The following is a 25546-nucleotide window of genomic DNA, read 5'->3' on the forward strand; positions in this document are numbered from 1 at the left end:
CGATGTGTAACGGGATTGCTGCTGCTTGAAAATGGCAGGCGTCGCCGGAGGTCTCGTGCCTCGTACCTCCTGCTAACTTGGCTTCAACCGAACTGCTCCTCTCGTTGGAACGCCTGCCATTACCGCAATTCCTGCTCGAACTCCTCCTTGCTGCGCCAATCGGGGTGGCACAGGCTTCCGGTCTCAAGAGCGAATGAGTGTTCGATTCGACGGCACTCTTCCTCCTCCTCTCCTGCGACTTGAATGCTGTATCTCCCCGTCAACTGCCGGCGCGGTGTTCCGCCATGAGAGTGCGTGCAACGACGGAATGTTTCCGCAGAACCAAAGCAGCGTGAGCGCCGCAATAACATCTTGACACCTCACCCGACGGCCCTTCGCTTCGTTCCCTCACCCATCTGCGCTGCGTAAAGGCACTGGACCGCTAAGAGCACTATCACCCACGCAAAATCCCCTTGCTAGCCCACCTGGACCACCCATACGCCCGGCAGTTGCGGCACGCGACCAGGGATCGCTTCATCAGTTTCGAGCCGGAGATGGGGGACGAGTCGGGTCCACACCTCTCGATAGCGGCCGGGGTGCGTCTGAGCTTCTCCGAACCACCTCACCAAATGTGTGCGAGAATGCCAGCAGTGCACGAGCGACGTGCGAGGCGGCGAGACGACCAAATGTCTGGCGGGGTTGGCTTGGCCGGGCGGGAGTACGGCGACAACGGCGTAGGATGCTGCAGCGAGTATGCTGACTACATTATTACCGCTACAGATCACAGTCGGACTCGTCTCGAGCTTCGTCCAGTCGCTCGGTGCGCTCAACTCGCGCGCCGACATCGCCTGTCTTTGCTGACCTTCGCTTCTACGATCGCAGGCCTGACTGTCCAGCGACTAAGTCACCTCTCGAACGAGAAGCTTCCGGCCGACGAGCGGAAACGGGATTGGCAGCGACCGTTGTGGCTTTCCGGGTTCGCCGTCTTCATCGTCTCGAATGTTTTCGGTGCGTCGCCGCTTTTGTCGAACCCATTTACACCTGGTTTACACCTGGCAAAGCTGACTGTATGAGCTGCAGGCACGCTCTTCCAGCTCGGAGCCTTGCCCATCGTCGTCCTCGGACCTTTAGGAGCCGTCTCACTCCTTTGGAACGCCTTCTTCGCCCGAATCATCCTTGGCGACCACTTCTCAGCGCAGCTAGTCGCGGGCTCACTACTCATCGCTGGCGGCGCTACCCTCATCGGCATCTTTGGAGGTGAGTGTCGCCGGACGCCATTATTGAGCGAAAGCTGACTCCCGCTTCGCAGTTGTGCCGGAGCCGACTCTCTCCCTCCCACGCCTCATCGCCCTGTACACTCGCCCTGCCTTCCTTCTCTTCCTCCTCTTCCTCGCCCTCGGCCTCCTTTTCACCCTTTCCGTCGCCCATCTCGCCGAATGGCGCCTCAACAAGCGCCTCGAGAACCTGCACCCCCCGCCTGGAACGCCGAAGACGCCTCGAGCGGTCAGCAGGGCGGTCAGGAAGCGAAGATGGAGCGTGCCCCCCTTAGGCGCGGCTAAATCTACACCGCAGCTTGCCTCGGGCGAACGGCAACCTCTACTTCCGAAACACGCTGCACAAGCGACCGCCGTATCGCCTGAACGCGCGACGAAGCCGCGACCACCTTCATTGCGCTTCGACGACCCGAAGCTGGGCTTAATCAGCCTCGAAGAGACGATGCAGAGAATCGAGCGAACGCGGGTATGGCTCGCAACGGCGTATGGCGCCACCTCCGGTACTTTGGCAGGTCTGTGCTTGCTTTTCACCAAAACGGGAGTAGATCTGGTCATCTTGACGATCCAAGGGAAGAACCAGGTGCGCATGAGTTAGCCGGCTGCCGCCGAACTCGCACTGACCTTCCCGTTCGCCGTTATCAGTTCAATCGCATTGAAGCATGGCTCATTCTTGCCATGCTTCTCATCTGCGAGCTGTTGCAGGTGCGTTTGCGTCGTGCAGTGTTGAGCAGCAAGACCAAACTGACGGCCCTTTGTGTAGCTCGCCTACCTCAATCGCGCGCTCCGCCTCTCCGGCCCAACCTTTGTCTGCCCCCTCTCCTTCTGCTTCTACAACACCGCCTCGATTGTCTCCGGCATAATCTACTACCGCCAAGCCGACGCACTGTCTCGCTTGCAGGGAGGGATGGTCGGGCTTGGTTGTACCGTCCTGTTGGCGGGAGTCTGGGTGGTTAGCCTCAGATCGGGAGCGTCGAAGGGTGAGGAGAAGGTTGATACGGGAGAAGGTTGGACAGACGAGCCGGAAGATTTGGCGATGGAAGGTGTCGAAGACTTGACAGATCAGGAAGAGCCAGGTGCGCTTCGTCGGCCCATCTGCCCTCGTTATTCCGCTAAACTCTCTCAACGCAGTTACCTGGCGTCCTCGCGGCTTCTCGATTGGTCTCTCCGCCGCCTCTCCCGGCTTCGAGATCCGCCCTCGACCCGCTCGCGCACACACAGCTGCTCTTCCCACCTCTTCCCCCTTCAGCACATCATCCGAAGACCCGCTCGCACGTTCGACGGCGTCTCTTCTGCCCAACATGCCGCGCAGGACGAGGCCTGCTCGAGGACACCGACGAAGCGAGTCGCTGAGCGGGGCGCTCTATGTCGGCGAGGCAGATGAGGACATTTGGCGTTCGGCTGTGGCTGCAGAGGCCCCGACGGGAGATGGCCTAGGCATACAGGGTGCGGCTACGGAGCGCAGCGGGGCGGAGACGGCGAGAACGAGGGAGAAGTGGGTCGCGCGGTGGCGGCGGCGGCTCCGGATGTCTGTAGAATCGTAGGTGTTGTTGTTCAGTACCTAAGCATTGCATTCGTGTCATCGAGGAGCCAAAGGACCCGTTCCGCGAGTCTCGCCGTCTTGCCCCGCCTCGTCCACTCCTCTCGTCTGGACCATCCTGCTCGTCTCGCTCGACTGCGCTCGTCCGCTTCGCCGCTGCTCAGAGCATTCTAGGAGAGTCTTTACAGCCTCGTGCCGCCCTCGTCAGCTCGCACGATCGCCTTCAGCGGATGAACAGTCGGCTCGCTCCAGGCGACGGAAGCCTCACCGTCTCGCTCGACAACCGATCGGACGCGCACTTCTCGTCGATCCAGTTCTCTTACCCTCTCAAGCTTATCGTGCCCAAGAGGCGGTTCCTCCCGGGCGTGCAGTGCGTGTACGTGTTGTCCTACGGAGGGGGACTCGTCGCGGGCGACAGGGTGCGGCTCAAGGGCGAGGTGGGGAAGGGCGCAACGCTGATAATGTTGACACAAGGTGAGTGAGCTCTTCAAGCGTCTCCAAGCCCGGGCAGGCTGATACGGCCTCACTTCTCTTTGCTCGCACTTTCGTTCGATCCGCTGATCTCGCTCTGAACTGCAGGCTCGACCAAGGTTTTCAAGCTACGGCCAGGGAGATACTTGCACGCCCCTCACCTGAGCGAATCCAGCACGACCGAGCAACTCTTCCGCCTCTCCATCGCTCCCTCCGCCACCCTTGTCCTCCTTCCGGCTCCCGTCACCTGCTTTTCCCGCGCTCGATATTCGCAACGACAAGTTGTCCACCTTCTCGACCGGACGAGTAGTCTCGTCCTACTGGACTGGTACACCTCGGGACGGATGGGGATGGGAAACGGAGAAGAGTGGGAGTTCGACAAGTACCGGAGCGAGAACGAGATCTGGCTGGAAGGTCGACGGATAGCGAAGGACGTCATGTTGCTGGAGGACGAGATCGAGCGGGACGTCGGCGAAGGCATCGACAACACAGACGCGGCGCGACTACCGACTACCTACCGTTCTCGAGTCGCACCTTACGCCTGTTACGCCACCCTCTTCCTCTTCGGTCCCGCCGTTGCACCTCTGCTCGCCCACCTCTCCACGTCCTTCGCCGCAATATCGCAGTACAAGCAATCTCTGCCGTACTCGCTCGTCTGGAGCTTCTCGCAATTACCGGGCCACCCAGAAGGCGCAGGCATCGCGCGATGTGCAGGAGCGTCGACAGAAGAGGTCAAAGAGTGGGTTGTGCACATGCTAGAGGAGGGCGGGATTGAGAAGCTGATGGGGCGGGACCTCTGGCGAACCGCATTCAACTAGACCATCTCTCGCATGTCTTCTTCACGGTGTTGTAGGATTAGACTCGTACTGCGATGCATTCAGACCATCTACACAGTCCCCCAGTCTACCGCCTCGTCAGGAACTGCGCCTCGAACGCTGCAAGCGCTGCGGTTTTGAAGACCACCGTAACCCTGTGCGACGCGGTGCGGAACTCCTGCGAGAGCGCGAGAGACGTCAGCGACGAGACCCGGCCAAGGTTGGGAGGTCAACGCACCCATCGACTGCCTGCGATGGGCACCCAGTGCTGCTTGAGGTGTACTTCCCGCTCGATGTCCTCATGCCGCGGAAGGCGCTGCAATACAAGGCGTCAGCTGCGGCGAACCGACTAGGGGAGTGCGAGCCGCACCTTGCAGTGGACCTTGCAGTAAGCGTGACCCATGCCGTCCTCGGCGACGAGCGTCTTCTGGACGCCAATGTTCAGCGCGTCGTGAAAGTCCTTGAGGGCGAGGCTGAACTGGAGCTCCTGCTCGCCATGACCCGCGTCAGGAGTTGCTCGAAATGGCGTACAGGCTTAGGCGCACCTTGAGCAGAGCAATCAGCTCCTTCTCGATCGGCGAGTCTTCCGGCAGGTCACGCTGAGCCGCTCTTCTTGCCGCATTGAGCGACGGCGGCCGCTCGTAGCGTTCGATCGCTGGCGCAGCGGGGCTGCTTCTGTAGGCGGGCGGCGGAGGTGGCGAGTCGTAGTCGTCGACCTGCATCCTCGAGCTCGCGCTCGAGACAGGCCGAGCGATGCCGCGCTGCTCGGCGACAGGCGGTGTCGACCGCATGCCAGCAAGCTGCCGCTGCCGGAGCAGCAAGCCCGCGGGAGGCTCGATATCGTCGGGATAGTCGAAATCGCTCGAGTCGTAGCCTGAGGCGGACGTCGGTGCAGGCCAAGGCGTGTGGACGGAAGCGAAGCGAGCGTGCGAGTTGGGCGAAGGACCGTCGAGGGGATGGTCAGGCGGACCGCTACCGATGGGCGAGCCAGAGATGCTGCGCCGAACTTGGACACCTCGAGAGGGCGGACGAGGGACCGCGAGATACGTCGAATAGCTTGTGGGCTGCTGCTGGTGCTGGACCGTCATGAGACGTTCGCGAGGATCTTCGCGTCTCGTCGGAGGTTCCATGTCGAGGTCGGTTGCTACGCCTGTTGCAACGGCCGTGAAGGCGTCGTCGTCGTCTTCGCGATCGCTCCCGCGCGGTCTGACATCGTCTTCGTCGGACGTGTACGCGTTTGACGAGCGAGCGAAAGACGTAGGCGGACGCCCGTAGCTCCTGTCGTCGCGAGAGGGCGGTCGCATCGTGCTCCGAACGGACGACGTCGTCGGTACCGGCGGCGGCATCATGCTGTACCGCGCATCGCTGACGACGACGCGCTGAGGCGGCGGAGGAGGCGGGAGGAAAGGTTGCGCCGAACGTCGACCGTCTATCGACGTCGAGCGAGGCCGACCAATGCCTTGCTGAGCAGGAGCTGAGGCGACAGGCGACAGGTAGCGTCGCCCATCTGGCGGAGCAGGGGACATGCCCATGCGGGACGACGAGCGGGCAGGAACAATGGCATCGGGCGCCTCGCTGCCGTTGAACTCCTCGACCTCGTTCTCGCCAAAGACGACGCCTCGCTTCGGCTGCTGGTGCTTCAGGGCAGACAGGTCTGTCGCGACGGCCTGTGGACTGCATCGTCAGGTCGAAACATGGGAAATGAAACGAAGAGCGAGGACTTGCCGTGTCGTCGTCCTCGTCCCCTCCGTCCTCATCACCTCGATACCGACTCCCCGGCCCCCTCGCATCGTCGTAGTAGTACTGTTCAGGTCTCGTATCTATCCACCGACGAGTTAGCGAAGGGAAAACAATAAGGTCAGAGTCCGCGGACCAGGCGAAGAGGACGCACAGCGGCGCTGGGCGTAGCGCGACATGCGGGTCGATCTGCGGGCAAAGTCAGTTGGTAGCAAGCGAGAAGGCGAGTCGGACGATGTGAGAGGGGAGGAGGAGAAAGAGCGAGCGAGGAAGGGAGAGGTGATCCCGGACAATCCGCGGACGGCGCACGGGGACGAGCGCGACATGCGCGGCAACGCCGAGTGCAAATCTTGCGAGATAGAGGACCGCGAGACGTTGCTGGTCATTGCAAGAAGTGCGCACGATAGAAGGGCGGCGGAGTGCGGGCGAGTGTGAGCGAAGTGTACAGGGTCGATCGTCGAAATTGGGTATGCGAGTGCGAGGACGGGTGTGCAAGATGCGTAGAAGGGACGATGAACAAGAATGGTTGCGAAGAAGGCTGGAAGAACGAGTGAGACGGGACAAGGCAGGCGAGGACGAGGCGAGGCGGAGACTATCGGCAGTCGAAGGCGCCGAAGGAGACTGCGCCGTTGGTGTTCGACGTCGGGCGGAGCAAGAGGTGCTGGTTGGGCGTCGCGGCGGGGTCGCAGTACAAGCCTTCAATCTCGCCTGTTCGGCGGTTGAGGGCGGCGTGGTAGAAGCCGGAGATGGAGAGAGCTGAGTCGGTGGCTGCAAAAGCAGTGTCAGCACCAATCATGTCATCAGAGTTGACAGGGAAACGGTAACTCACGAGCGACGTTGACGAAGCCCTGCTCCTTCCACCTGAACAAGATCCACCCCTTAGTCTGCTCCTCGATCCACTGTCTACTCCTCGACTTCTCCAGCAAGTCCGCCTTAGACAAGCCCTTGAACGGCCCAAGCTGGATCCACGACTCGGCCTCGAACGCGCGGGTGACCTTGACTGAGCCCGTTCGGCCGCCGGAACCGGTGAGAGACGGAGAAGCGAAGAGGCCGTCGATGATGGGGTGGAGGATGTCGCCTGAGAAGTGCGTCGTCACGTCGCTGTAGGTTGCCGAGACGGGTGCGCCGCCATCGATGCCGAAGGCGCGCATGTAGCCCGTGATGCGCTTGTTCATCGGCTCGTAGGACTGGATCGTGACCTGTACGTCCGGCAACGGCAAGGGTTAGCATTGTATGTTTGTCAGAGACGACGAACGCTGAGCACTGAAGGGCGGAACGCACCTGGACGTTCCACCTCTCCTTTACCCCCTCGCCCTCCTTGCGCTCCTCCTCCCTCGATGCCGAAGTCTCCGCAAGCACCCCCCTCGCACGACTCAACATCTCCCTCTCGACCGCCCTCCAACTCTCCCTATCACCCCTCGCAGCGGGGTTCGTCGTGTCCCCGAACCGGATCCGGGTCGCGCTGATGATGTGCGGGTTGGAAGAGGTGTCGAGGTGTGTTACTGTTGCTGCGGGAGCTGGGGATTGTGCGTAGGGGGCGAAGCGGTTCGAGGATGATATGGAGGAAGAAGGAGTGGGGTGTGAGCCGGAGGCAGAGGCGGAGGCGGACGAGGCGGATTGGCGGAGAAAGTTGGTGATGGCGTTCCGAGGGCCTTCAATCGTACCAGACGGTGAAGGTCGAGGAATCGCAAGCGAGTCGGAGATACCGCCGCTCCCTGCCGCGCCGAGAGAAGGGAAAGGCGCGAAAGCTGGGTGGGCGGTCGAAGACGTGTTCGCGCTGTTGTTGCGCCATGGAAGTGCTGGTTCCCGCAGCGAAGAGAAAGGCTGCGGCTTCTTCCCCAGCGACTGCTCGCCGACGAAGAAGGCGCCTGGTCGGAGAAAGGACGTGTACGAGAGGGCGGAAGACGGGTCTTGCGAGAGGAGTGCGGCGGCTGCGACGTTCAAGTCGGTCGAAATGGAGGTCGCGGGCGCATCGTGGCTGCGCTGTGAGGTGTGCGGTGCAGGGGACGGGTTGAGAGGCGCTTCGCCGACGTAACGCCCGGAGAGGAGCGCCTGGAGTTCCTGTCTTGCAGCAGGCGTCTCCTGACCCATCTCGGCCAGTCGTCGCTCGCGCAAGCCAGCGAGGAACGCCTCTTCCTCGTCGAGGCGGGTGGCGAACTCGAGCGGCGCGGCGGCCGCAGCGGCGAGCGCGTCGTAGTCCATCGAGACGACTCCGTCGCCCGTTCCCGCTCCATCGCCATTATCGTCCTCCGTCTCCGAGAACTCCTCATCCTCATCCTCGCTCCCGCTCGTCCCATACCCAAAAAACGCATCCGCGCCAATCTCCTCATACAACCTCTGCTCGTCCTCGCCCCAATCATCGCTCCCGAGCCTCCGCCTCCTCCTTACCTCAGCCGGATCCGCCCAGTCGTAATCGACCGTCGCGCCTGGTCCTTCGATGACTACGTCGGGGACTTCGTTGAACCCGCCGTGCCATTCTTCCTCGGGCTGGGGGTACGTTCCGCCTGCCCACCCTTCTTCTCCTTCTTCCTCTTCCGCTGCTTCGTGCTCGCCCACACCGTAGCCCATACTAGCCCACACCTCCTCCCCTCCGCCTCCCGCTCTTAAGACTCTTCCCCTCCTAATCGCCGTATCCCGCTCATCCCACTCGACCTCCGCCTCGAGCGACCGCTGTCTCCGACGCGTAAGGAGGGCGGTGTGACGCGCGGCGAGCATGTCGGCTGCAAGAGAGTCGAGGGAAGAGTCGAGCGAGGGAGGGGAGGGAGGCATGGTTTGTAGAGATTTAGGGGGGCGGGAGGCCCGCGTGAATGGCTCGAGGGAGAGAGCTGGGAACTAGCGAGTGTTCAGTGAAGCGGTCTGGTAGATTTGAGGATGAGCGGTGGGTGGTCAGCGGGAGATGAGCGAGGCGAGGGGTTGCTCGAGGACCATCCGCTCGCGATTCATCTGGCTGGACAAGAGGGTTCGGACTAGCTTCTGGTGCTTGCTGCGAGTGTGCTGAGCTTGACAGCATGCGCTCCCATGCTTGGTGTTGCCTCCTTCTCCTCGTCGTCGCTGACATCGACCTTCGGCACGACTCGACATCACGCAGTCGCGGCGGACGACTCGCGATGGCTGGCTGGAGTCGGTTGTACTGTCTAGATGTCAGGTCGGGCCGCATTCGGGCCCTGCCGGAGGAGCGCGCGGGCTGCGTCTCTCTGCGAGGCTGGGACGCAGAAGGACGCCGCGCAGATTGCTTCCGTTCAGGCTGAGCTCGACGAGAGTCGCTCAGTATCGCTCTGGGCAATGGACTGGTCGCACGCTGGACGGCCAGCTTGCTTCGACGCTGTCCTGGACGCATTTTCCAGGCGGTCACCTCGCGGACTTTCCTCTCGTTCTGGCGTTCTCCCGACTACGTCCTCACCCCTCTCTTCCACCACATCTTGATCGCCCTCGTCGTCGGCCTCTCATTCCTCAACCTCGGCGCCTCCTCGGCGCCTCCTCAGCGTCGATGCAGTACCGCGTCTTCGTGAATCTCACCGCTTTTCTCCCGCCCTCCCCGCCTCTCCACCTTGCGCTGACCATCCCCGACCTCCGTGACCAGGTCACCGTCCTCCCCGCGATTGTCGGCCCTAGGCGGACTCTCTCAGGCGAAGGGAAGCTGATGCCGCCCACACTCTCGCCTCTCACAGTGCATGCAATACGACCGCAAAGCTTGCTCGAAGACGGACTCGCCCGGAGCGTTGGCGCTCTCGCAGCTGGCCGTCAAGACGCCGTACTCTCCGCGACACTCGCCACAACTTGATGGCTCACGAAGACGCTCGACTGGACTGGATGCAGGGACTCATTGTGATGCACTACAGACTGTTTCTTGGAACCAGCGGCTTAGCAACGAGAGGGGAAGAGAAAACGGCTGTCGCTCGTCCTCACGGCGCGCGGCTTGTTCGGTTGTTTCGCGAGTGTGTTGAGAAGTCCAGTGAGAGTGCATTGCAGCATATAATACACTGCCAGAGTGAGTGAGAGCGCGGTACTGGGCGGGTGGCCGTGGTGCGAGGCGAGGTCGCGGCTCGCGCTCTGGCTTGGTCCTCCTCCTCCCGCTCTCTCCCCTTCTCTCTCCCCGTGCGCCTGCTTAGCTTGGCTGTTGTGTGGCTCGACCTGCTCACTCACACTCGCCTGCACGCAACCCACAGCTTCCCCCGAGTCCAGCAACCATGTCTGCCGAGGACGAGGTCAGCTCGAGCTCACCCCGCACCCGCCAACACAGCAAACTCACCACTCGCACGCGCTCACAGATCCCCCAGCTCGTGGAGGGCAACGCCGCCGACGATGTTTTCGAGGGAGCCATCGGTCAGCACCTCTCCACCCAGTTGCCACCGCCCCCAGCTGACCCACCTCGCATCCTCCGATTTTTGGACTGGCCCCCTTCCCGACTCGCTCGCGACCTCCCCGTGCATTTGCGACGAATGACACGCAGGTATCGATCTCGGCACCACCTACTCTTGCGTCGGTGTCTGGCAGAACGACCGTGTCGAAATCATCGCCAACGTGCGTTTCCACCCACCACCCTCGCCTCACTTGCTACTCGGCTGGACGGGTTACATGCGGTGGATAGAGGAACATGGAATGCGTGCTGACGGGAATTGAACGCCGGGCGTCTTTGCGGGATACAGGACCAGGGCAACCGCACCACCCCCTCCTACGTCGCCTTCACCGAGTCGGAGCGCCTCATCGGTGACTCTGCCAAGTGCGTCCAGCTTGCGACCGTCTTGTACACGCCCCGCAGAGCTGACCCGAGTTTGTGCACGCCCGCAGGAACCAGGCCGCGATGAACCCGAAGCAGACCGTCTTCGACGCCAAGCGTCTCATCGGTCGCCGCTTTGACGACGCCGAGGTCAAGAAGGACATGACCCACTGGCCCTTCACCGTCATCGACAAGGACGGCTCGCCCTTCATCGAGGTGCGTTGCCGCGGCGACAGGAGCGGAGTGTGTTCCCGAAGGCTGACCCGGCTCCCACGCGCGCAGGTCAACTACCTCGGGGAGACCAAGTCGTTCTCGCCCGCCGAGATCTCGGCCATGGTTCTCTCCAAGCTCAAGGAGACGGCCGAAGCCAAGATTGGCAAGGAGGTCAAGAAGGCCGTCATCACGGTCCCTGCCTACTTCAACGACTCGCAGCGTCTCTCGACCAAGGACGCCGGCACGATCGCTGGCCTCGACGTCCTCCGCATCATCAACGAGCCCACCGCGGCTGCGATCGCGTACGGTCTCGGCGAGGCGACCGAGAAGTCGAAGAAGGAGAAGATTGTCCTCATCTTCGACCTCGGAGGCGGCACGTTCGATGTCTCGCTCCTCTCGATCACCGGTGGCGTCTTTGCCGTCAAGGCGACGGCCGGAGACACCCACCTCGGCGGTGAGGACTTTGACAACACGCTCCTCGAGCACTTCAAGAAGGAGTTTGAGCGCAAGACCAAGCTCGACATCTCGGGCGACGCCCGCGCGCTCCGCCGTCTCCGCTCGGCGTGCGAGCGTGCCAAGCGCACCCTCTCGTCCGTCACCCAGACCACCGTCGAGGTCGACTCGCTCTTCCAGGGCCAGGACTTCTCGGCCTCGATCTCGCGTGCCCGCTTCGAGGAGATCAACGCCGCGACCTTCCGCTCGACCCTCGACCCCGTCGAGCGCGTCTTGAAGGACGCCAAGATCGACAAGTCCAAGGTCGACGACATTGTCCTCGTCGGCGGCTCGACCCGTATCCCCAAGATCCAGTCGCTCGTCTCCGAGTTCTTTGGCGGCCGCCAGCTCAACAAGTCGATCAACCCCGACGAGGCCGTCGCGTACGGTGCCGCCGTCCAGGCCGCCGTCCTCACCGGCCAGACCTCGGAGAAGACGGCCGACCTCTTGCTCCTCGACGTTGCGCCGCTCTCGCTCGGTGTCGCCATGCAGGGCGACGTCTTTGGTGTCGTCGTCCCGCGCAACACGCCCATCCCCTGCAACAAGTCGCGCACCTTCACCACCGTCGAGGACAACCAGACCACCGTCACCTTCCCCGTCTACGAGGGCGAGCGCGTCACCTGCAAGGAGAACCGCCTCCTCGGCGAGTTTGAGCTCTCGGGCATCACCCCCCAGCCCCGCGGTCAGGCCGAGCTCGTCTGCACCTTCGAGATCGACGCCAACGGCCTCCTCAAGGTCTCGGCGCTCGACCGCACCTCGGGCCGCCGCGCCAACATTACCATCTCCAACTCGGTCGGACGACTGTCGTCAGCCGAAATTGACCAGATGATCAAGGACGCCGAGAACTACAAGCAGGCGGACAAGGACTTCTCGGCCAAGCACGAGGCGAGGCAGGAACTCGAGTCGTACGTTGCGTCCGTCGAGGCGACGCTCCAGTCCCCCGAGGCGTCCAAGATCAAGCGCCACAACCGCTCTGCCCTCGAGGCCGAGCTCTCCAAGGCCCTCGAGCGCCTCGAGATCGAGGACTCGTCCGCCGACGAGCTCCGCCGCGCCAACCTTCACCTCAAGCGTGGCATGCAGAAGGCACTTGCGGGAGGCCGTTGATTGCACGCGTTGGAGTGACCAGGAGGGCGTGAGCGGGAGATGGTTGGACGAGTTGGGCGGCCGGCGGGACTTCTCTCTCTTCTCTCCCCGCGCGTCTTCTGCTGCATTGTCGTTTGTTCTGTCTCCTCACTATACACACCCGCGACACCCTTTTGCCCCCGTTTCCCACATCGCAGCCCTCGCTCGGCATCAACTTGTCCTCTTCCCTTCTTCCCTCACTCACAACCTCCGAAAACGCAGTTTTGGCAACGTCGAACTGTTTGGACTGAACCTGGCGCGCTGCGAACGCGAAGAGAGTCTTCGTCGTCGCTGTTCCCTTTGTCGAGGAGGTCCTTCGCCTCTTGCGCTCTCTCGCTCTCGCTCACCCCGCTCGTTTGACTTGCCGACGATGGTAGACTACTCGATCGCTTCGCTGGCCTACCTTAAGCTGGTCTTGCACGCAGCCAAGTTCCCCTCGTCGACTTGTGTCGGCCTGCTCATCGGGACCGTCGCTGGATCCTCCTGCACCATCACCGACGCGGTACCGCTGCTGCACCACTGGACCAACCTCTCACCGATGGCTGAAGCGGGTCTGGGACTCGTGAGTCCTGCCCGTTGCTTCGTCGTCGAAGAACGCTCATCTCAGCCGACTTGGCCCTCCCTCGAACAGGCAGAACTCTACGCCAAACAGCAGCAGCTCGTCTTTCTCGGCTTGTACGTCGCGAATGAGCGATTAGGAAACCAGGCAGTCCCGAATGGCGCGCAGAAGATGGCCGAGGCGATCAGGAGGGACAGACCAGAGGCGGTTGTGCTCGTCGTGCGTCTTCGTCCCATCCTTTCAGCCCTCTTTTTGAGCTGTACTGACGCTGATCTGGTTCGTAGGTCGACAACGAGAAGCTGGCGTCAAACGAGCCGGCCCTCATTGTGCGTCCTTTCGCCCATCTCTTCGCTTTTCCCCTCTGACCATTGCCTCCGACCGCAGCCCTACCTCCCGCCTAAATCCCCCTCAGCAGCCTGGCAACCAACCACCCTCTCCTCCGCACGGATATCCCTCGCCGACTCCTCCGCGCCGACAAAAGCGCTCGAACAGGTTCGGCAGGGACGGCATAAGCTGCTTGGGGATTTTGATGAGCATCTGGAGGACGTACGGGTGGACTGGTTGCGGAATGCGGCGGTGTCGGTGTAAAAGAAGCGACAGTTTGACCTCATGCGCTCAGAGCTAGGTACGACGAGGAAGAGAGGTCGATGCGTAGCTTGTCCAGCGTCAGCGTTGCTTGCAGGCTGGCAATCTCTCAGGTCATTTCGAACCGGTCACAAGGAGGCTTAGAACTGAGATCTGTTGTGACAATGTACAAGGACACACCGCGAGACCCTGCTCCTCGAATCGCCGCAAGCTCACCTCGCCGCCTCATCCTCGGTTGTTGTTCTGGTAGCCCGAGCTCGTGCCGATGTATTCTGGCAAGAAGAGCACTCGTCGGTTCAGGTCCATCCATCTGCGGAAATGCTGGTCAGCCAAACGCTCGACAATGAAGAGAACAGGCGAACACACTGCAGGAACTGCTGGATGTTGTCCTTCAGCACGGCCATCGATTCGGGATCAAGTGAAGTGTGCGCGAGCAGTTCGGGCAGGTTGACTGCGCGGAGCGGAGGAGCGAAAGTCAGTCGAAGCTCTGGAGCGGACGCGAACGAACTGGAGACGAACCGAATAACCGCAGGAGGTGCTCGCCGCCATAAACCGAGCTCATTCCCTTGTTTGTCCCCTGCAGCCGCTTGTACTGCTCCTGGTACTGCCCGCGCTCGAACCGGTAGAGGAGATTGTTCCCGAGCGCCTTGTTGAAGTACAGGCCGATTCCTGCGGCGACTTCGGCCGCGATCCTGCGAGGACAACAGGTCAACCTCATGCGAAGAAGGGCGAGACTGCTCAATACGCACCGCTTCTTCTCCTCCTCCTCGTTCTGCAGGTAGATCAGCCATTCGTCGAGGATGACATCGACATTCGGGACGCGTGGCAGGGGGACGAGCTGTGAGAAGGCATGTGAGCGATGCAGATCAGTGGCGAAAGGCGAATGAGAACGCGTACCTGCTGGTTCTTCGTGATCGCCTCCCAGTCGTCAACGAGCTGGATCTTGAGATTGTCCGGGATCGAGATCTTGATCTCCGGCCGCTTCATATACTCGTCCTCCTGTCCAATCATTCAGTGTCAGCGAGTGGCAATAGTAGAACTGAGAGCGCAAACGCACCGTCTCGCCCTCACGACCCCTCTTCTGTCCTCGTGCTGTCCCTCGTCCGCCCATCGCAGCGGTTCCCATTGCACCCTTCGCCTTCGCCGCCTCTTCCGCCCTCGCTGCCTCGCGCTCGGCAATATCGCGCAAGCGCTGCGCCTCCATGAGCGCCTTTTGCTTGCGGATGTTCTCCTCGTTCCACTTGTTCAGCCGCTCCTCGGGGACCCACTCGTCCCAGCTGTGCGAAGAATACAAGAGTCAGTACTTCCGCAGGACGAGCTGGCTCTGGACCACTGCAGGCGAGCCGACAAGCGGTTCGAAAGGAAGGGATCGAAACGCACGTCTGCTTCCACCCCCTGTAGTGCACGAAGTAGTGCGGCCCGACTGCGCCGCTCTTATTGCTCCCCTTCTGCCAGAACTCCGCCTTGAGAACCTGCGGAAAGCGAGAACGACGGGAGGACCGGACGCGTCTCTTGTCAGTCGTTGCTGGCGGATCTGGCAGAGCTCGTGAGCGGGAGCACACCTTCGCCTCGTACATCAGAGGGCCATGGAAGCATAGCGCCTTCTCGTTCTCGGCGTAGGCGAGCTTCGGCCTGCGAGACGGTCCATCGCGGCGCGAGAAGGGAGATGAGGCGTGAACGCGGTCAGCGAGCGATACGGCGAGGAGGCGAAGAACGTCGACGGCTTACATGCTTGCTACAACTCAGACGCAGGCAGAACAAAGCCGAAAGAAGCGGGTGGGCGGGAGCAAGGATGCGGACGAGGTTCAAGAGGTCCGCGACGAAGGGGACGACAACCTCGGCTCGCTTGCACGGCGTCTTTCGACTGTCGCAGGACGCGCTGACTCTTAGAGAGCGACGGCAGCGGAGGAAGGGACGCAGAATGAGGCGAGAAGAGGCGAGTTACCCTCGGCAAAACAGAGGGCAAGTGCGAAGAAGTCTTCGTTGCTGGCAAGACAGGCGAGCGCGAACGACGCGAAAAGAATACGACAATGGAGCGTGAACGACTGCGAGAAAGTAGAGGAAGGGTGATTAGAGACCGCTCATGATCTGGGCGAATTGCTCAGGCCCGAGTAACTGCTGCAGCTCGGCAAAGCCCATCCCTGCGATCTCGCCGGTAGGTATTTGCTGCTGCTGCGGCAGCGGCGTCTGAGGCTGAGCTTGAGGCTGCCGCTGGACGTCCGCAGGCGGAGGTTGGTGGAGGTTGAACGGCTGCGTCGGGGCGGGTGTATACATCTGAGGTGGCGCATGCGAGGTTGCGAAGGGAGCAGGCTGCTGAGAGTGCGAGGGCATGCTGGTCGGGAGCTGGAGGTTGAAGGCGACGGGCGAGGAGAACATGCCGGTCGAGGTGTTCTGCTGCGGAGGTTGCGGAGCGGGCGTAGGTTTGGGTTGCTGCTGTTGTTGCTGCTGTTGTCGAGCTTGCGAGGCAGAATCGTCGCGCTTGAACCATGCTTCCGGCAGAGGTATCTTGGCAAACACGAGGCCAATGAGCTTGCTCTGTCCGGGTACGGGGACGAGGACGAGTCCGTTCGGCGTTCCCGAGAAGCGCACGATGCCACACTGCGTTTCAAAGCGTCAGCGAGCCATCCGATGCAGCGAAGACTGGCAGCGCACGTTCTGTCGCGTCTCAAGCGATTCAGCAAACATGCGGTACAGCGACTCGTTGTTGTGCCCGCCCGGTGCTGCGGCCTGCTTGTCCCGGAGGTCCTGCGGCATGTTGCTGCTCGGTATAGGGATCATGCTGATGGCCGGCAAGGTGTGCTTGTTGGCGAGCTCTTGCAGCGCGGCGATCTTGATCTGCATGAAGTTCGAGACGCGAAAGATTTGCGGGAGCTTGACCTCGGCGCTGCGAAAGGGCAAGCGCATTAGCATGCTAGCTGACTCGCGCCGGGATGGGTTTAAGCGCACAGATCCTTGACGGCACTCTGCTGCATCGGGACAGCACTTGTGAAGACGGTGAACTCTGTCTTCTTCGGCCCGCCCGACGCGTCTGAAAACGCCCACGAGATCGGACCTCGCCAGATGACACGCTGCGAGTCCTTTCGCTGTAGGGGCGGCGGTTGCTGTTGAGCTGGCTGGACTGTCGAGGACGCTGCGACCGGGATGTTGAGACCGAGTCCTTGACCTGACGAGCCTTTTGCGGCATGCTCGGAGGCGGCTTGGTGCTGTGCGAGACGCAGTCGTTGTCTAGGCTCGTCGAAGTTGTCAGCCGGTCGCGGTACAAGATGACTGAGAACGGCTCGAAACGCACTGATTCGCCAACTCTTGCAACTGCTTAACCTGCATATGCGCCTGCTCCTGCGTCAACTGGCCCCTCTCAACCTTCCTCCTGATCCCCTCGAGCGTCGCCTCGATTTTCGCACGCATGTCGACTGGAATTTGCGGCAACGCGTCGATTTGCGCGCGGGTCATCTGGTTCACAGGCGGGAACTGTGTCGGTGTCGCGCGCGGGGTGGTGTTGGTCGTCGAGGGTGCTTGAGACGGAGCGGTCGTGGCAGGAGTAACGGTAGAGGGAGCGGTCGAGGCCGAGCTGGGAGTCTGGCGAGTCACGTTCTTCACGTTGTTGTACGCGGCGAGCGCGATAGCTTGCAAGTCTGCCGCAGACGGTGGAGGCTTGCCGGCGCGAGCGGCGGCAGCTTTCACCTCCTCGATGAAATGCTCGACATTCTCCATGTTGACGTTCGGCGGGAGGTGGGAAAGGGCGGGGTTGGGTGAGGGTTTGGCGGCGAGAGGAGGCGAAGATTGGAGCGATGCTGCTGCTTGTACGGAAGTACGAGAAGGATTTGGCGGAGTCGGTATTGGCTTGGCGGAGGGGAGCTGAGGGGAGGCCGATATGGGAGGATTAGGCTTCGCCTTCTTGTTCGCAGCTGTCGCATCAGGCGGCGCAGGTCGTTTTGCGGTGTTGGCAGGGGAGGGACTGCCGCTGGAAGGCTGTGAAGCGAGAGGCGGGCGAGCATCGTTGTTGTAGAAGCCGATGAGGAAACAGGCGTGCGAGGGTGAAAGGAGGGGGAAGGAGAAGGCGGTGTTGAGCGGGGGACTGAGCGAGTTGTAGACGAGGTTGGCGGGGAAGCGGCCGGAGGACTGGTAAAGCGAGCGTCAGCTGAGTCACCGATCTAGCAGGCGGGAGTTTCTGCGCACCTCCTTCCAAAACGCCTCGAGATTGGGAGTGTAGCTGAACGAGATGAGCGAGAAGAGGGTCGTGCAATGTGGGCCCTGCAGCATATAAGATCAGATGCAGGAAGAGCGGAAAGACAGGGAAGCAGCACGCACCCGCGTAAAGTTCTTCGCGAACGACTCCCACGTCTCGCCCTGATCATCGTCTTCTAGCCACACCTCGTCGCCGCCCATGTTCTCAATGTCATCCGCCGTAATGACCACGACGTACTTGGGCAGCTGCGCCCTACCTTCCCCTCCCGCGCCTGCGAGCGACCCCTCGACCAATCTTCGCCGCGCCAGCCGTATCGCCCGTAGCAGACCTGTCGACGACCGCCATAGAGACGTCGAAGATCGGTTGGAATGTCGGACATAGGTCGGGAGAGCCGAGAGGAAAGCTTCTGGCGAAAGGAACGGGTTTAGGGGAAGAGCGTGGGCCGAGGGAACGACGCAGGAGATGAGGAGCTGCGGGATGCAAGCCACGGTCAGTTTGACTGGTTCTCAGATGGCTTGTCCTCCTGCTCAGCCCGCCAGACCTGCTGTACGCCTATCCGACCGGTACCCCGCATCGCTTCGCACAAAGGCCGGTGCGTCCCCAAGTCCCGTTTGCGGCGGATCGAAGCCTTCAACCGCACCGTCCACATGTCCTCGTCACTGTGCACCACCCGCTGGACCTGCAGAAGGGCTGCGAGGCGCAATGGCCTGCTCGGGCGAGTGAGGCGGATGTACCTGGGCATGGGGATGGAGCGATTGCAGGGCTCTGTGGGTGCGAGAGGGTGAGCACTCGGTCACTGCAAGAACAATGAGCACACGCACGAGATGACCTGCGCCGAGTACTGCTCGACGAGGGGTTCTCCAGCGGGGACGACGAGGCAGACGGGGACGGTGTTTCGTTTGCGGGCCGGCGGTGGTGGTTGCATGCGGTTCTTAGTGTGCTAGTAGCACAGTCCAGCCAGTCCTAGCCTCAGCAGAGCGAGCAGAGCGGTGGTTAAGCGGTCGAAGCGGTCGGCTGAGGGGAAGAGCGGAGCGCTCTCACCGCTACACATCACCACCGGGCAAACATGGCATCAGAAGTGAGTTTGACAGCCCTTTGGAGTGTCTCAGAACCGGGCTGACCCGCTCACACGGCCCGCAGGACCAGTCCTGGGGCGCGTCTCCGTCATCTCTCTCAACCTGTTCTCACCGCCGTCTCGCCCGCGCACGCTCACCGTGAGCCTTGTTGCACGCACGCAGAGATCCGTTTCTCCAACTCGCGCAAGCGTCCCTACTTCTACAACACGGCGACGCAGGAGTCGCGCTGGGAGGTGCCCGACTCCCTCGCCTCGTCCGACCTCTCCTCCCTCCCCGGCGCCGAGCACCTCAAGCAGAGCCAGTCGTCGTCGACGTCGGCCGGAGCGAGCGCGTCGAGCGACAACGGCGGAAAGATCAGGGCGTCGCATCTCCTCGTCAAGCACAGCGGCAGTCGTCGACCCGCGTCCTGGCGTCAGGCCAACATCACCCGGTCCAAGGACGAGGCGCTCGAGATCCTCAAAGGCCACGAAAAGACGTTGCGCGAGGCAGACGACCTCAAAGCGACGTTTGCCAAGCTCGCCAGCACCGAGAGCGACTGCTCTTCTGCGAGGGACGGCGGAGATCTCGGTTTCTTCGGGCGCAACCAGATGCAGAAGCCGTTCGAGGACGCCGCGTTTGCCCTCGACGTCGGCCAGCTGTCCGACATCGTCTCGACCGACTCGGGCGTCCATGTCATACTCCGCACCGCCTGATCCTTCTCCTCGGCTCTCTCTCGCTCGACTCCTTCAGCATACCAGCATCGTCCCCATCGTCTCTCGCGCGCCTTTTCTCTGTCGTCTACTCTGACCACCAACTTTGAGCAATCCGAAACAGTCGTACACCTTGCACGGAGCTGAACGAGAGAAGGAAGAGAACGCCAATGAGGACGCAGCTACACCCGGATCTCGAGCTTGAACTGGATGTGGACATGGATCTGCTTGGTGATCTTCAGGCTGTTTCGCGGAAGGGAAGAACGAGGTTAGTCTCGCTACTGGAGGGACCTTCGAGCGGACGCACAGTAGGACCTTGTCGGTCGGACTGCTGTCGCCGAGCTGCCAGTCCGGGTGCGCAAGAATGATGTGGTTGTTCGGAAGACGCCTGCACAAGACGGCGAGGACGGGACCTGCGCAGGCGAGCCAACCTGTCAGCCAAACCTGACGAACTCCTCGAGGAGGTTAACGCACGACGAGCGGGTCCAATGCCGTGGACGTGGATGATTGCCGTCGTAACGAACGTCTCCTTGATGTCGATGTCTCCCGCGATCTCGATGATCTTCTTGCCCGGCCTGTGCTGGCGCAGGATGTCGAGCAAGTCGTCTAGCGTCTTGGGCGTTCCCTCGGGGTGAAGGTCGACGGGCGCAGGAGCGGCAAAGACGGGAAGACCCGCAGAAGAAGGGCCCGAGAGACCGAGACTTCCGAACGGAAGTTTCTGGCGAAGCGGCTCGTCCTCGTCGTCCGTGTCGCTTGTAGCCGGCGTAAGGATACGGTCTACCTTCTTGTCCTTGAAGATGAGCGAGCCCTGGTGATGGTCATGGTTCGTTGAGACTCGGGCGATGCGCTTGTCAGCCGGCGCGTCCGGGTTATAGAACAGACTCTTGACATCGTCGTGCTGTGAGTGAGAGACTGACGAGGTCAGCATCGTATTTGCAGACTGTGCTTGACGGACGACCGCACCGTGTGGCCCGTCTTCGCATCGAGCGTGCGGTGGTGCATAAAGCCGTCCTCGTCGGGCGCGTACTGATCCATGTAGAGCTGTGATACGCACTCGTCAGCTCTACCTCGTCGAAGGAAGGGAGAATAAATCCACCCTCTGCTGCTGGATCGACCCGCTGCCACTGCGAGAAAGCAAGCGCGAGTTCTGGTCGATACCGGCTTGTCGCAGAGCGTTCGAGACGAGGTTCCTAGCGGCCGTATTGCGCTGGGAAGCAGACAGGAAGTCAGGAGGTGCGACGGAGTCGCCGAGGAAGGAGAAAGAGGAGGAGGAAAGGGGACGCACGCCGATGAGGCCGCCCTCGAGCTCGTCAGGGAAGATGACGGGCATGATCAAGACTGAACGTGAGCGAGGGCACAATCGCAAAGGAGGGAGAAGGACGAGAGATTGAGCGAGCGAGGAAGAAGCGGGCCCGGAGAGTCCGCGGACGAAGGCGATGTCGGGAGGCGCTGTGTCGAGTCTCGAGATAGACTGCAATGCAAAATGTGACGACAAGAAGGCGGGTAAAGCAATTGCGAAGGGTATGCGGTTGCTGGGGCGCACGACGAAGAGCGATCGAAGGGCGAGGCGGACAGTCTAGTTCTCCTCCTCGCCTCGCACGAGGCGGAGCGGATCTGCGACGCCGTCGGGAAGAGGAAGTTTGGATTTGCGGAAGCGCGAGTGGTCGAGAGTCTGGAAGTCGTCGACGAGGGAGAGTTGGAGGAGGTACCTGCGAACAGGGAAGGTCAGGCGAAGCGAGTTGCGGAGTGAGGGAGGTCATCCTACCGCGCGACGTAAAGAAGCTCTTTGTCCGTGTCTACTCGGTCCCTCGTCAAGGCGTCCTTGTAAGCGTGAACCTTGAGACCTGTGCAGAAAGAGCGGGTCAGACACGAAGCGACGTTGCGTGCGGACTTGACTGGGACGCACCGTTCTTCGGCTGGAGCGCAAAGTTCCGCGAGAGGTCGTCGACGTGTATCGTGTTCTCGGCGGTGTACTGCCCCGGGAACTTGGCCCAGATCAGTCCGAGCGCCTTGACCTCGTGCTTCCACGCCTTGCCCTCGCGCTCGCTGTAGATCGAAAACATGGGCGAGCGGTCGAGCGTCTGCGTTGAGGCGGGAACGATGCGCGCACGGTGTCAGCAGTGATGCAGTGAAGAGCGACGAGAGAATACAACGCACCGTGACGAGGTGGTAGTCGCCCTTCTTCGACGGTCCGATCATCTGCGGGTTGCCCGCGATCAGCAAGGACATAGAGGAGACCGGGTGGGGACAGCAAGCGTTCGCGAGGAAATCGCACGCACATTCAGCTCGACAATCTTGGTCTCGAGCCATCGCCAGTGGGTCTGCGACCAGACGATCAGATCGTAGAAGGGCGAGACGGCGCGCAGGAACTCGTGCAGGTAGGGTCGCTGGAAGAGCTCCGTCCCGAACTCTTGGTGCTTCCAGCAGGTCGTGTCCAGTATGCAGCCGTCGAGGTCGAGTACGAGGAGCTTCTTCCCTGGTCGCGGCGGCGCGATGAGGTTGATCTCGAGCTTCTCGGCCGTCTCTTTGAGCTTGCGACGGTTCCGGACAGACTGGACGGCCATGTAGGCTTTGAGCTTCGAGGCCTCCGTCGAATAGTCCAAGTCGCCATCCTCCCTCTGCAGCGCAGAGCTCTCGTCAGTGCTCTTAGCAGCTGGAGCGTGTGAGAGAACGTCAAGGGGCGCGAGACAGGCATAGGGCGTGGAAGGAGGAGCAGTAGGGCGCGAGGAGGAGGAGAAGGGGCATATCCACGCACCTCAGATGGCCCTATAGCCTTGGCCTCCTCACCCTCTGGCGTCCCAATCATCATGAATTCCTTCAGCTTGCCCGTCGTTGCCCCTGCCCCGAGGCCAAGCTTGACAACGGCCTCTTCGTCTCCCGGCAGCTTCCCCTTCGTCAACCCAACCAGCTTCTGCCGTTCGGGCGGGACGTTCGTCAGACTCCAGAGCAACTGCTTGAGGTCTCCCACCTATCAATGAGCGCGCAGGTGTCAGTTTCGCTCTTCCAAGCGGTGTGTGGGGGGACGAGGAGAACGCACCGTGTCCGACTCGACGACCTTGACCTCCTGCTTCTTGCCGCGAAAGTTGAGCACAAGCTTGTATACGAGCTCGTCTGGCAGCTCTGCGTCGAGGTGGGAGGCCTCCAGAGCTGCCTCGCCAGTCGAGTCGGCGGCGGGTGGGGGGGGTGCGACGGGTTGCGGAGTGAGCGCGCCGTGTGCTGCTTCGGGAAGCGGTGTCTTTTCCTTCTCTGCCATCGTGTCCGGTCCAGCGGTGAGCCCAGCGAGCGTGCGTGAGGAGGACGAGGTCAACCTTGATGAGACTCGTCCGGACTAGGGGTCGAGTTGGTTTTGCGAGATGTCAAAGTTGCACAACGCCAGGGAGGCGTGGTAACGGATGCATAGTGCTCTACAAAGACAGATAGAAAGAGACCCGGGCATCGCAGCCCGCCAGACTCACTCCCTCGCCCCAACATCCGTCCTCTTCGCCTCCCTCCGTCCATCGTCCTCGTCCCGCTGGCGCTTCTTCGAGCTCCCGCTCGGCGCAACACCATTCAAGAGCGTCTTGGAGTCGGCAGCCGAGAAGTTGATGAACGAGATCGACTTGTTGCCGCCTCGCGCTCGTCGACTTCCGCCAGTCGGTTTCGAGGGAGTGGACGGCGTCGGTGCAGAGCGAGACGACGACGGAGCGGGAGAAGGAGATATGGGGTCGAGTTGGTGGCGCAGGTAGGGGGTATAGGCGGAAGGAGGCGGAGGTTGGGCGTAGTAACCTCGTTGCGGCGCAGACATCGGCGTCTCGGGATAAGTCCACCCCTGCATCGAGGCAGACGGCCTCCGCTGCTGCTGCTGAGGCGGAGTCCGAGCTCGCGGTGGGGCGTAGCTATACTCCTGAGGCGGCGCGTATCCGACGAGGCCGGACGAGCCGAATGAGCGAGGGATGGACGGGTCGAGCGATGAACCTCGTCGGCGATTGAGCGGGGCAGATCCTCGTGGTGGCGAGTTGCCTGACGACCCGTACGCTGAAAAGTGGAAGACGGCTTCAGGCTCGAAGGCGGGAGTTGGGGGAGCCGAAGCGGGTCTTTGAAGGTCGAGGGGAAAGTCGAGGTAGGCGGACTGCGAGGCTTCATATGTTGACGAGGGATTGACACCGTACGCAAATGTGTCATCGAGCGACTGAGTGGGCGCAAAGGTGCGGAGTGACGACTTTCGTCTCGCGAGGGAGGGCGAGTCCGCAAGTGCGCGGTACTCCTCCTCCGTCAAAAGCACGCCCGAGACGTTGTACTTTGCCTCTGACTTGCTCGAAGTCGGTCGTGAGTTCGACGCCGACGAGCTATGTGAAGGCCGCGAGGGAGGAGGAGGCGGTTGTGGCTCGAACGGCTGCTGCTGTTGGCGGAAGGATGGCGAGGCAGAGATGGCAGCCAGTCCTTCGGGACCCAGTATCTCGGTCATCTCTTGGAAGAACTGTAGGCGAGGACTTAGCGAAGGAAGGAGAGTACGAGGAGAAGGAGACTCACCTTGCTTATGTCCTCCGACTGCGCCTGCTGCTGGTAGTTCCCTTCGTCCGCCCGTGGCGCATACGAGTGCGGCGCTCCGTATCCCGACGGCGGTCTCGATTTTGACGAGACTGCGACGGGCTGATACTGCGCGAAGGACCCCTGAGCAGACGGGACTCGCTCCTTCCGGCCGGCTGAGGGCGGAGGCGTGCGAGGCGGAGCGGGCGGCGGGTGCATCGAGACGTTGGGAGGACAGCTGGAGAACATGTAGGACTCGGGAGGTGGTGGCGGACGCGAACTGTAGTAACTTCCTGATGGTCCTGAAGTCGTGTAGCTGGACGAGGACGACATCTGACCCGCCATGCCACCTGGGTACGAGGGCGAGACGGGCGAGGGCGGATAAGGACCTCGCTGAGAGTATGGGAACGACCCCGGGGCCTCGAGCGGAGGAAGCGACGCTGCGCTGCCCATCTCCCTTCCTCCGCTGCGGCTCGACCCGAACCCGCCAAAGCTCCTGGGCGGCGACGCCGACTGCGAGTGATAGTGCTGTTGAGGCGGTGGCGGATGCTGGGACATCGGGTGCGGGTTCTGTGGGGCTGCGGCGGCGGCGGGAGGAACCGAGGAAGAAGGCGGGTAGGGAGCGTACGAAGCTGGCTGGGCAGGCGGGTAGGCGTACGAGTCGGACTGGTGCGGACGCCAGGACGTCGTTGGGTAGCTCATCCGCTTGTCAGATGCGCCGGCGACGCAGGTTCGGACAGACAAGGTTGAGCGGCAGTCCAAGTCGGGAAGGTCGTCGAGTTGCCAGCCTTCGACGACGGGAGTGGTTGTGGGACGAGCAAGAGAAGTCTCTCGCCACGGCGAGAGGTGCACAGGCGACGTCGCTGGACGTCCGACCTCATGCGAGGGAAGAAGGAGCCGGCAAGGCTTGCGGCCGGAATGAGAGCCGCTTCTCGAAGAGGGAAGGCTGGGAACGAGAGCAATTGAGCTAGGTCAAGAACCGCAGGGCCGCAACGACGTTCCTCTGGGAGTAATGAAGCAGACGGAACGCCAGTGAGCCTGCGGATCGAGCCTCGCTTGAGCGCACAAAGGACGGAGACTGAGGAGGCTGGGAAGGGACCCGTCATCGTTCCCTGCCAGGGCTCGACGAGTGTCAATCCTTGTAGTGCTTCATCAGTGCGCTGTGCCATTGCATGACAGGACGAGCCCGTCTGTCAGGCCGACGAAGGTGGAGCGAAGGTCGAGCGAGCAGTCGACTGCTCTTGTCGACGGCGAGGTGTCGACGGCGGCTGACTGCATCAGCACTCTTCTTCGGCCGACAGAGTTGCGAGGCGATGCGCAATCGCTCCTTCCAACCGTGAAACCTGAGCCATCGGCTAAACCCGACGAGGCAGATGGCAGGGAGGCGGTAAGGCGGAGGCGTAGAGCGCGGCTGGGGCTGGCCAAGCCGTCGGCAGTTCGTCAAGAGGGTCGCTGGAGATGCTGTTGTCGCAAGTAACGCCCTGCATAGCGTTGTGGAGCGACAGTCGAAGCGAGGTGTTTGGGAGGAGTGAGCGGGTGCAAGTTGGCGAGGAGGGCACGGGCGGGCGCGCGACAAAGCCTGGTGTGA

General features: G+C 61.9%; 12 protein-coding genes across 12 annotated transcripts; 5 read left to right on the forward strand and 7 right to left on the reverse strand.

Annotated features, from left to right (window-relative positions):
• Window positions 1-533: 533 nt before the first annotated feature.
• RHTO_02565 (DUF804 domain membrane protein) lies at window positions 534-2794 on the forward strand (the record flags this gene model as incomplete). The annotated part of the gene is made up of 8 exons (XM_016416239.1): window positions 534-575; window positions 760-799; window positions 862-987; window positions 1060-1236; window positions 1289-1833; window positions 1896-1955; window positions 2014-2326; window positions 2382-2794. The coding sequence occupies 8 exons, from the start codon at window positions 534-536 to the stop codon at window positions 2792-2794; spliced, it is 1716 nt and encodes a 571-aa protein (XP_016271736.1).
• Window positions 2795-3020: 226 nt separating this feature from the next.
• Window positions 3021-4079, forward strand: RHTO_02566 (urease accessory protein; the record flags this gene model as incomplete). Its single annotated transcript, XM_016416240.1, has 2 exons — window positions 3021-3264; window positions 3370-4079. The coding sequence occupies 2 exons, from the start codon at window positions 3021-3023 to the stop codon at window positions 4077-4079; spliced, it is 954 nt and encodes a 317-aa protein (XP_016271737.1).
• An 85-nt stretch (window positions 4080-4164) lies between these two features.
• Window positions 4165-5992, reverse strand: RHTO_02567 (uncharacterized protein; the record flags this gene model as incomplete). The annotated part of the gene is made up of 6 exons (XM_016416241.1): window positions 4165-4254; window positions 4315-4392; window positions 4447-4563; window positions 4622-5730; window positions 5798-5896; window positions 5968-5992. The coding sequence occupies 6 exons, from the start codon at window positions 5990-5992 to the stop codon at window positions 4165-4167; spliced, it is 1518 nt and encodes a 505-aa protein (XP_016271738.1).
• Window positions 5993-6405: 413 nt separating this feature from the next.
• RHTO_02568 (vacuolar import/degradation protein Vid24) lies at window positions 6406-8582 on the reverse strand (the record flags this gene model as incomplete). Its single annotated transcript, XM_016416242.1, has 3 exons — window positions 6406-6581; window positions 6643-7012; window positions 7095-8582. The coding sequence occupies 3 exons, from the start codon at window positions 8580-8582 to the stop codon at window positions 6406-6408; spliced, it is 2034 nt and encodes a 677-aa protein (XP_016271739.1).
• Window positions 8583-10000: 1418 nt separating this feature from the next.
• Window positions 10001-12339, forward strand: RHTO_02569 (heat shock 70kDa protein 1/8; the record flags this gene model as incomplete). The annotated part of the gene is made up of 6 exons (XM_016416243.1): window positions 10001-10018; window positions 10082-10136; window positions 10264-10334; window positions 10460-10533; window positions 10602-10746; window positions 10813-12339. The coding sequence occupies 6 exons, from the start codon at window positions 10001-10003 to the stop codon at window positions 12337-12339; spliced, it is 1890 nt and encodes a 629-aa protein (XP_016271740.1).
• A 388-nt stretch (window positions 12340-12727) lies between these two features.
• Window positions 12728-13504, forward strand: RHTO_02570 (uncharacterized protein; the record flags this gene model as incomplete). The annotated part of the gene is made up of 4 exons (XM_016416244.1): window positions 12728-12919; window positions 12989-13135; window positions 13201-13242; window positions 13301-13504. 4 exons carry the CDS (start codon window positions 12728-12730, stop codon window positions 13502-13504), a joined length of 585 nt encoding a protein of 194 aa, XP_016271741.1.
• A 222-nt stretch (window positions 13505-13726) lies between these two features.
• RHTO_02571 (mortality factor 4-like protein 1) lies at window positions 13727-15231 on the reverse strand (the record flags this gene model as incomplete). The annotated part of the gene is made up of 9 exons (XM_016416245.1): window positions 13727-13811; window positions 13868-13952; window positions 14021-14193; window positions 14251-14339; window positions 14399-14500; window positions 14559-14778; window positions 14882-14973; window positions 15064-15133; window positions 15230-15231. Coding segments are annotated over 9 exons (918 nt in total).
• A 340-nt stretch (window positions 15232-15571) lies between these two features.
• On the reverse strand, window positions 15572-18612 carry RHTO_02572 (uncharacterized protein; the record flags this gene model as incomplete). Its single annotated transcript, XM_016416246.1, has 8 exons — window positions 15572-16099; window positions 16154-16385; window positions 16448-16726; window positions 16791-17620; window positions 17678-17752; window positions 17810-18157; window positions 18422-18452; window positions 18509-18612. The coding sequence occupies 8 exons, from the start codon at window positions 18610-18612 to the stop codon at window positions 15572-15574; spliced, it is 2427 nt and encodes an 808-aa protein (XP_016271743.1).
• A 141-nt stretch (window positions 18613-18753) lies between these two features.
• On the forward strand, window positions 18754-19455 carry RHTO_02573 (Peptidyl-prolyl cis-trans isomerase, PpiC-type; the record flags this gene model as incomplete). Its single annotated transcript, XM_016416247.1, has 3 exons — window positions 18754-18765; window positions 18828-18879; window positions 18926-19455. The coding sequence occupies 3 exons, from the start codon at window positions 18754-18756 to the stop codon at window positions 19453-19455; spliced, it is 594 nt and encodes a 197-aa protein (XP_016271744.1).
• Window positions 19456-19634: 179 nt separating this feature from the next.
• On the reverse strand, window positions 19635-20782 carry RHTO_02574 (uncharacterized protein; the record flags this gene model as incomplete). Its single annotated transcript, XM_016416248.1, has 6 exons — window positions 19635-19695; window positions 19760-19865; window positions 19927-20350; window positions 20416-20493; window positions 20549-20659; window positions 20738-20782. The coding sequence occupies 6 exons, from the start codon at window positions 20780-20782 to the stop codon at window positions 19635-19637; spliced, it is 825 nt and encodes a 274-aa protein (XP_016271745.1).
• Window positions 20783-21028: 246 nt separating this feature from the next.
• On the reverse strand, window positions 21029-22705 carry RHTO_02575 (ubiquitin-like domain-containing CTD phosphatase 1; the record flags this gene model as incomplete). The annotated part of the gene is made up of 7 exons (XM_016416249.1): window positions 21029-21161; window positions 21218-21296; window positions 21359-21533; window positions 21610-21651; window positions 21732-22070; window positions 22208-22420; window positions 22490-22705. The coding sequence occupies 7 exons, from the start codon at window positions 22703-22705 to the stop codon at window positions 21029-21031; spliced, it is 1197 nt and encodes a 398-aa protein (XP_016271746.1).
• Window positions 22706-22903: 198 nt separating this feature from the next.
• On the reverse strand, window positions 22904-24660 carry RHTO_02576 (WetA; the record flags this gene model as incomplete). Its single annotated transcript, XM_016416250.1, has 2 exons — window positions 22904-23908; window positions 23962-24660. The coding sequence occupies 2 exons, from the start codon at window positions 24658-24660 to the stop codon at window positions 22904-22906; spliced, it is 1704 nt and encodes a 567-aa protein (XP_016271747.1).
• Between the last annotated feature and the right edge of the window lie 886 nt (window positions 24661-25546).

This window comes from Rhodotorula toruloides (assembly GCF_000320785.1).
Source record: "Rhodotorula toruloides NP11 unplaced genomic scaffold Scaffold19, whole genome shotgun sequence".
In the NCBI taxonomy this organism is placed as follows: Eukaryota; Fungi; Basidiomycota; class Microbotryomycetes; order Sporidiobolales; family Sporidiobolaceae; genus Rhodotorula; species Rhodotorula toruloides.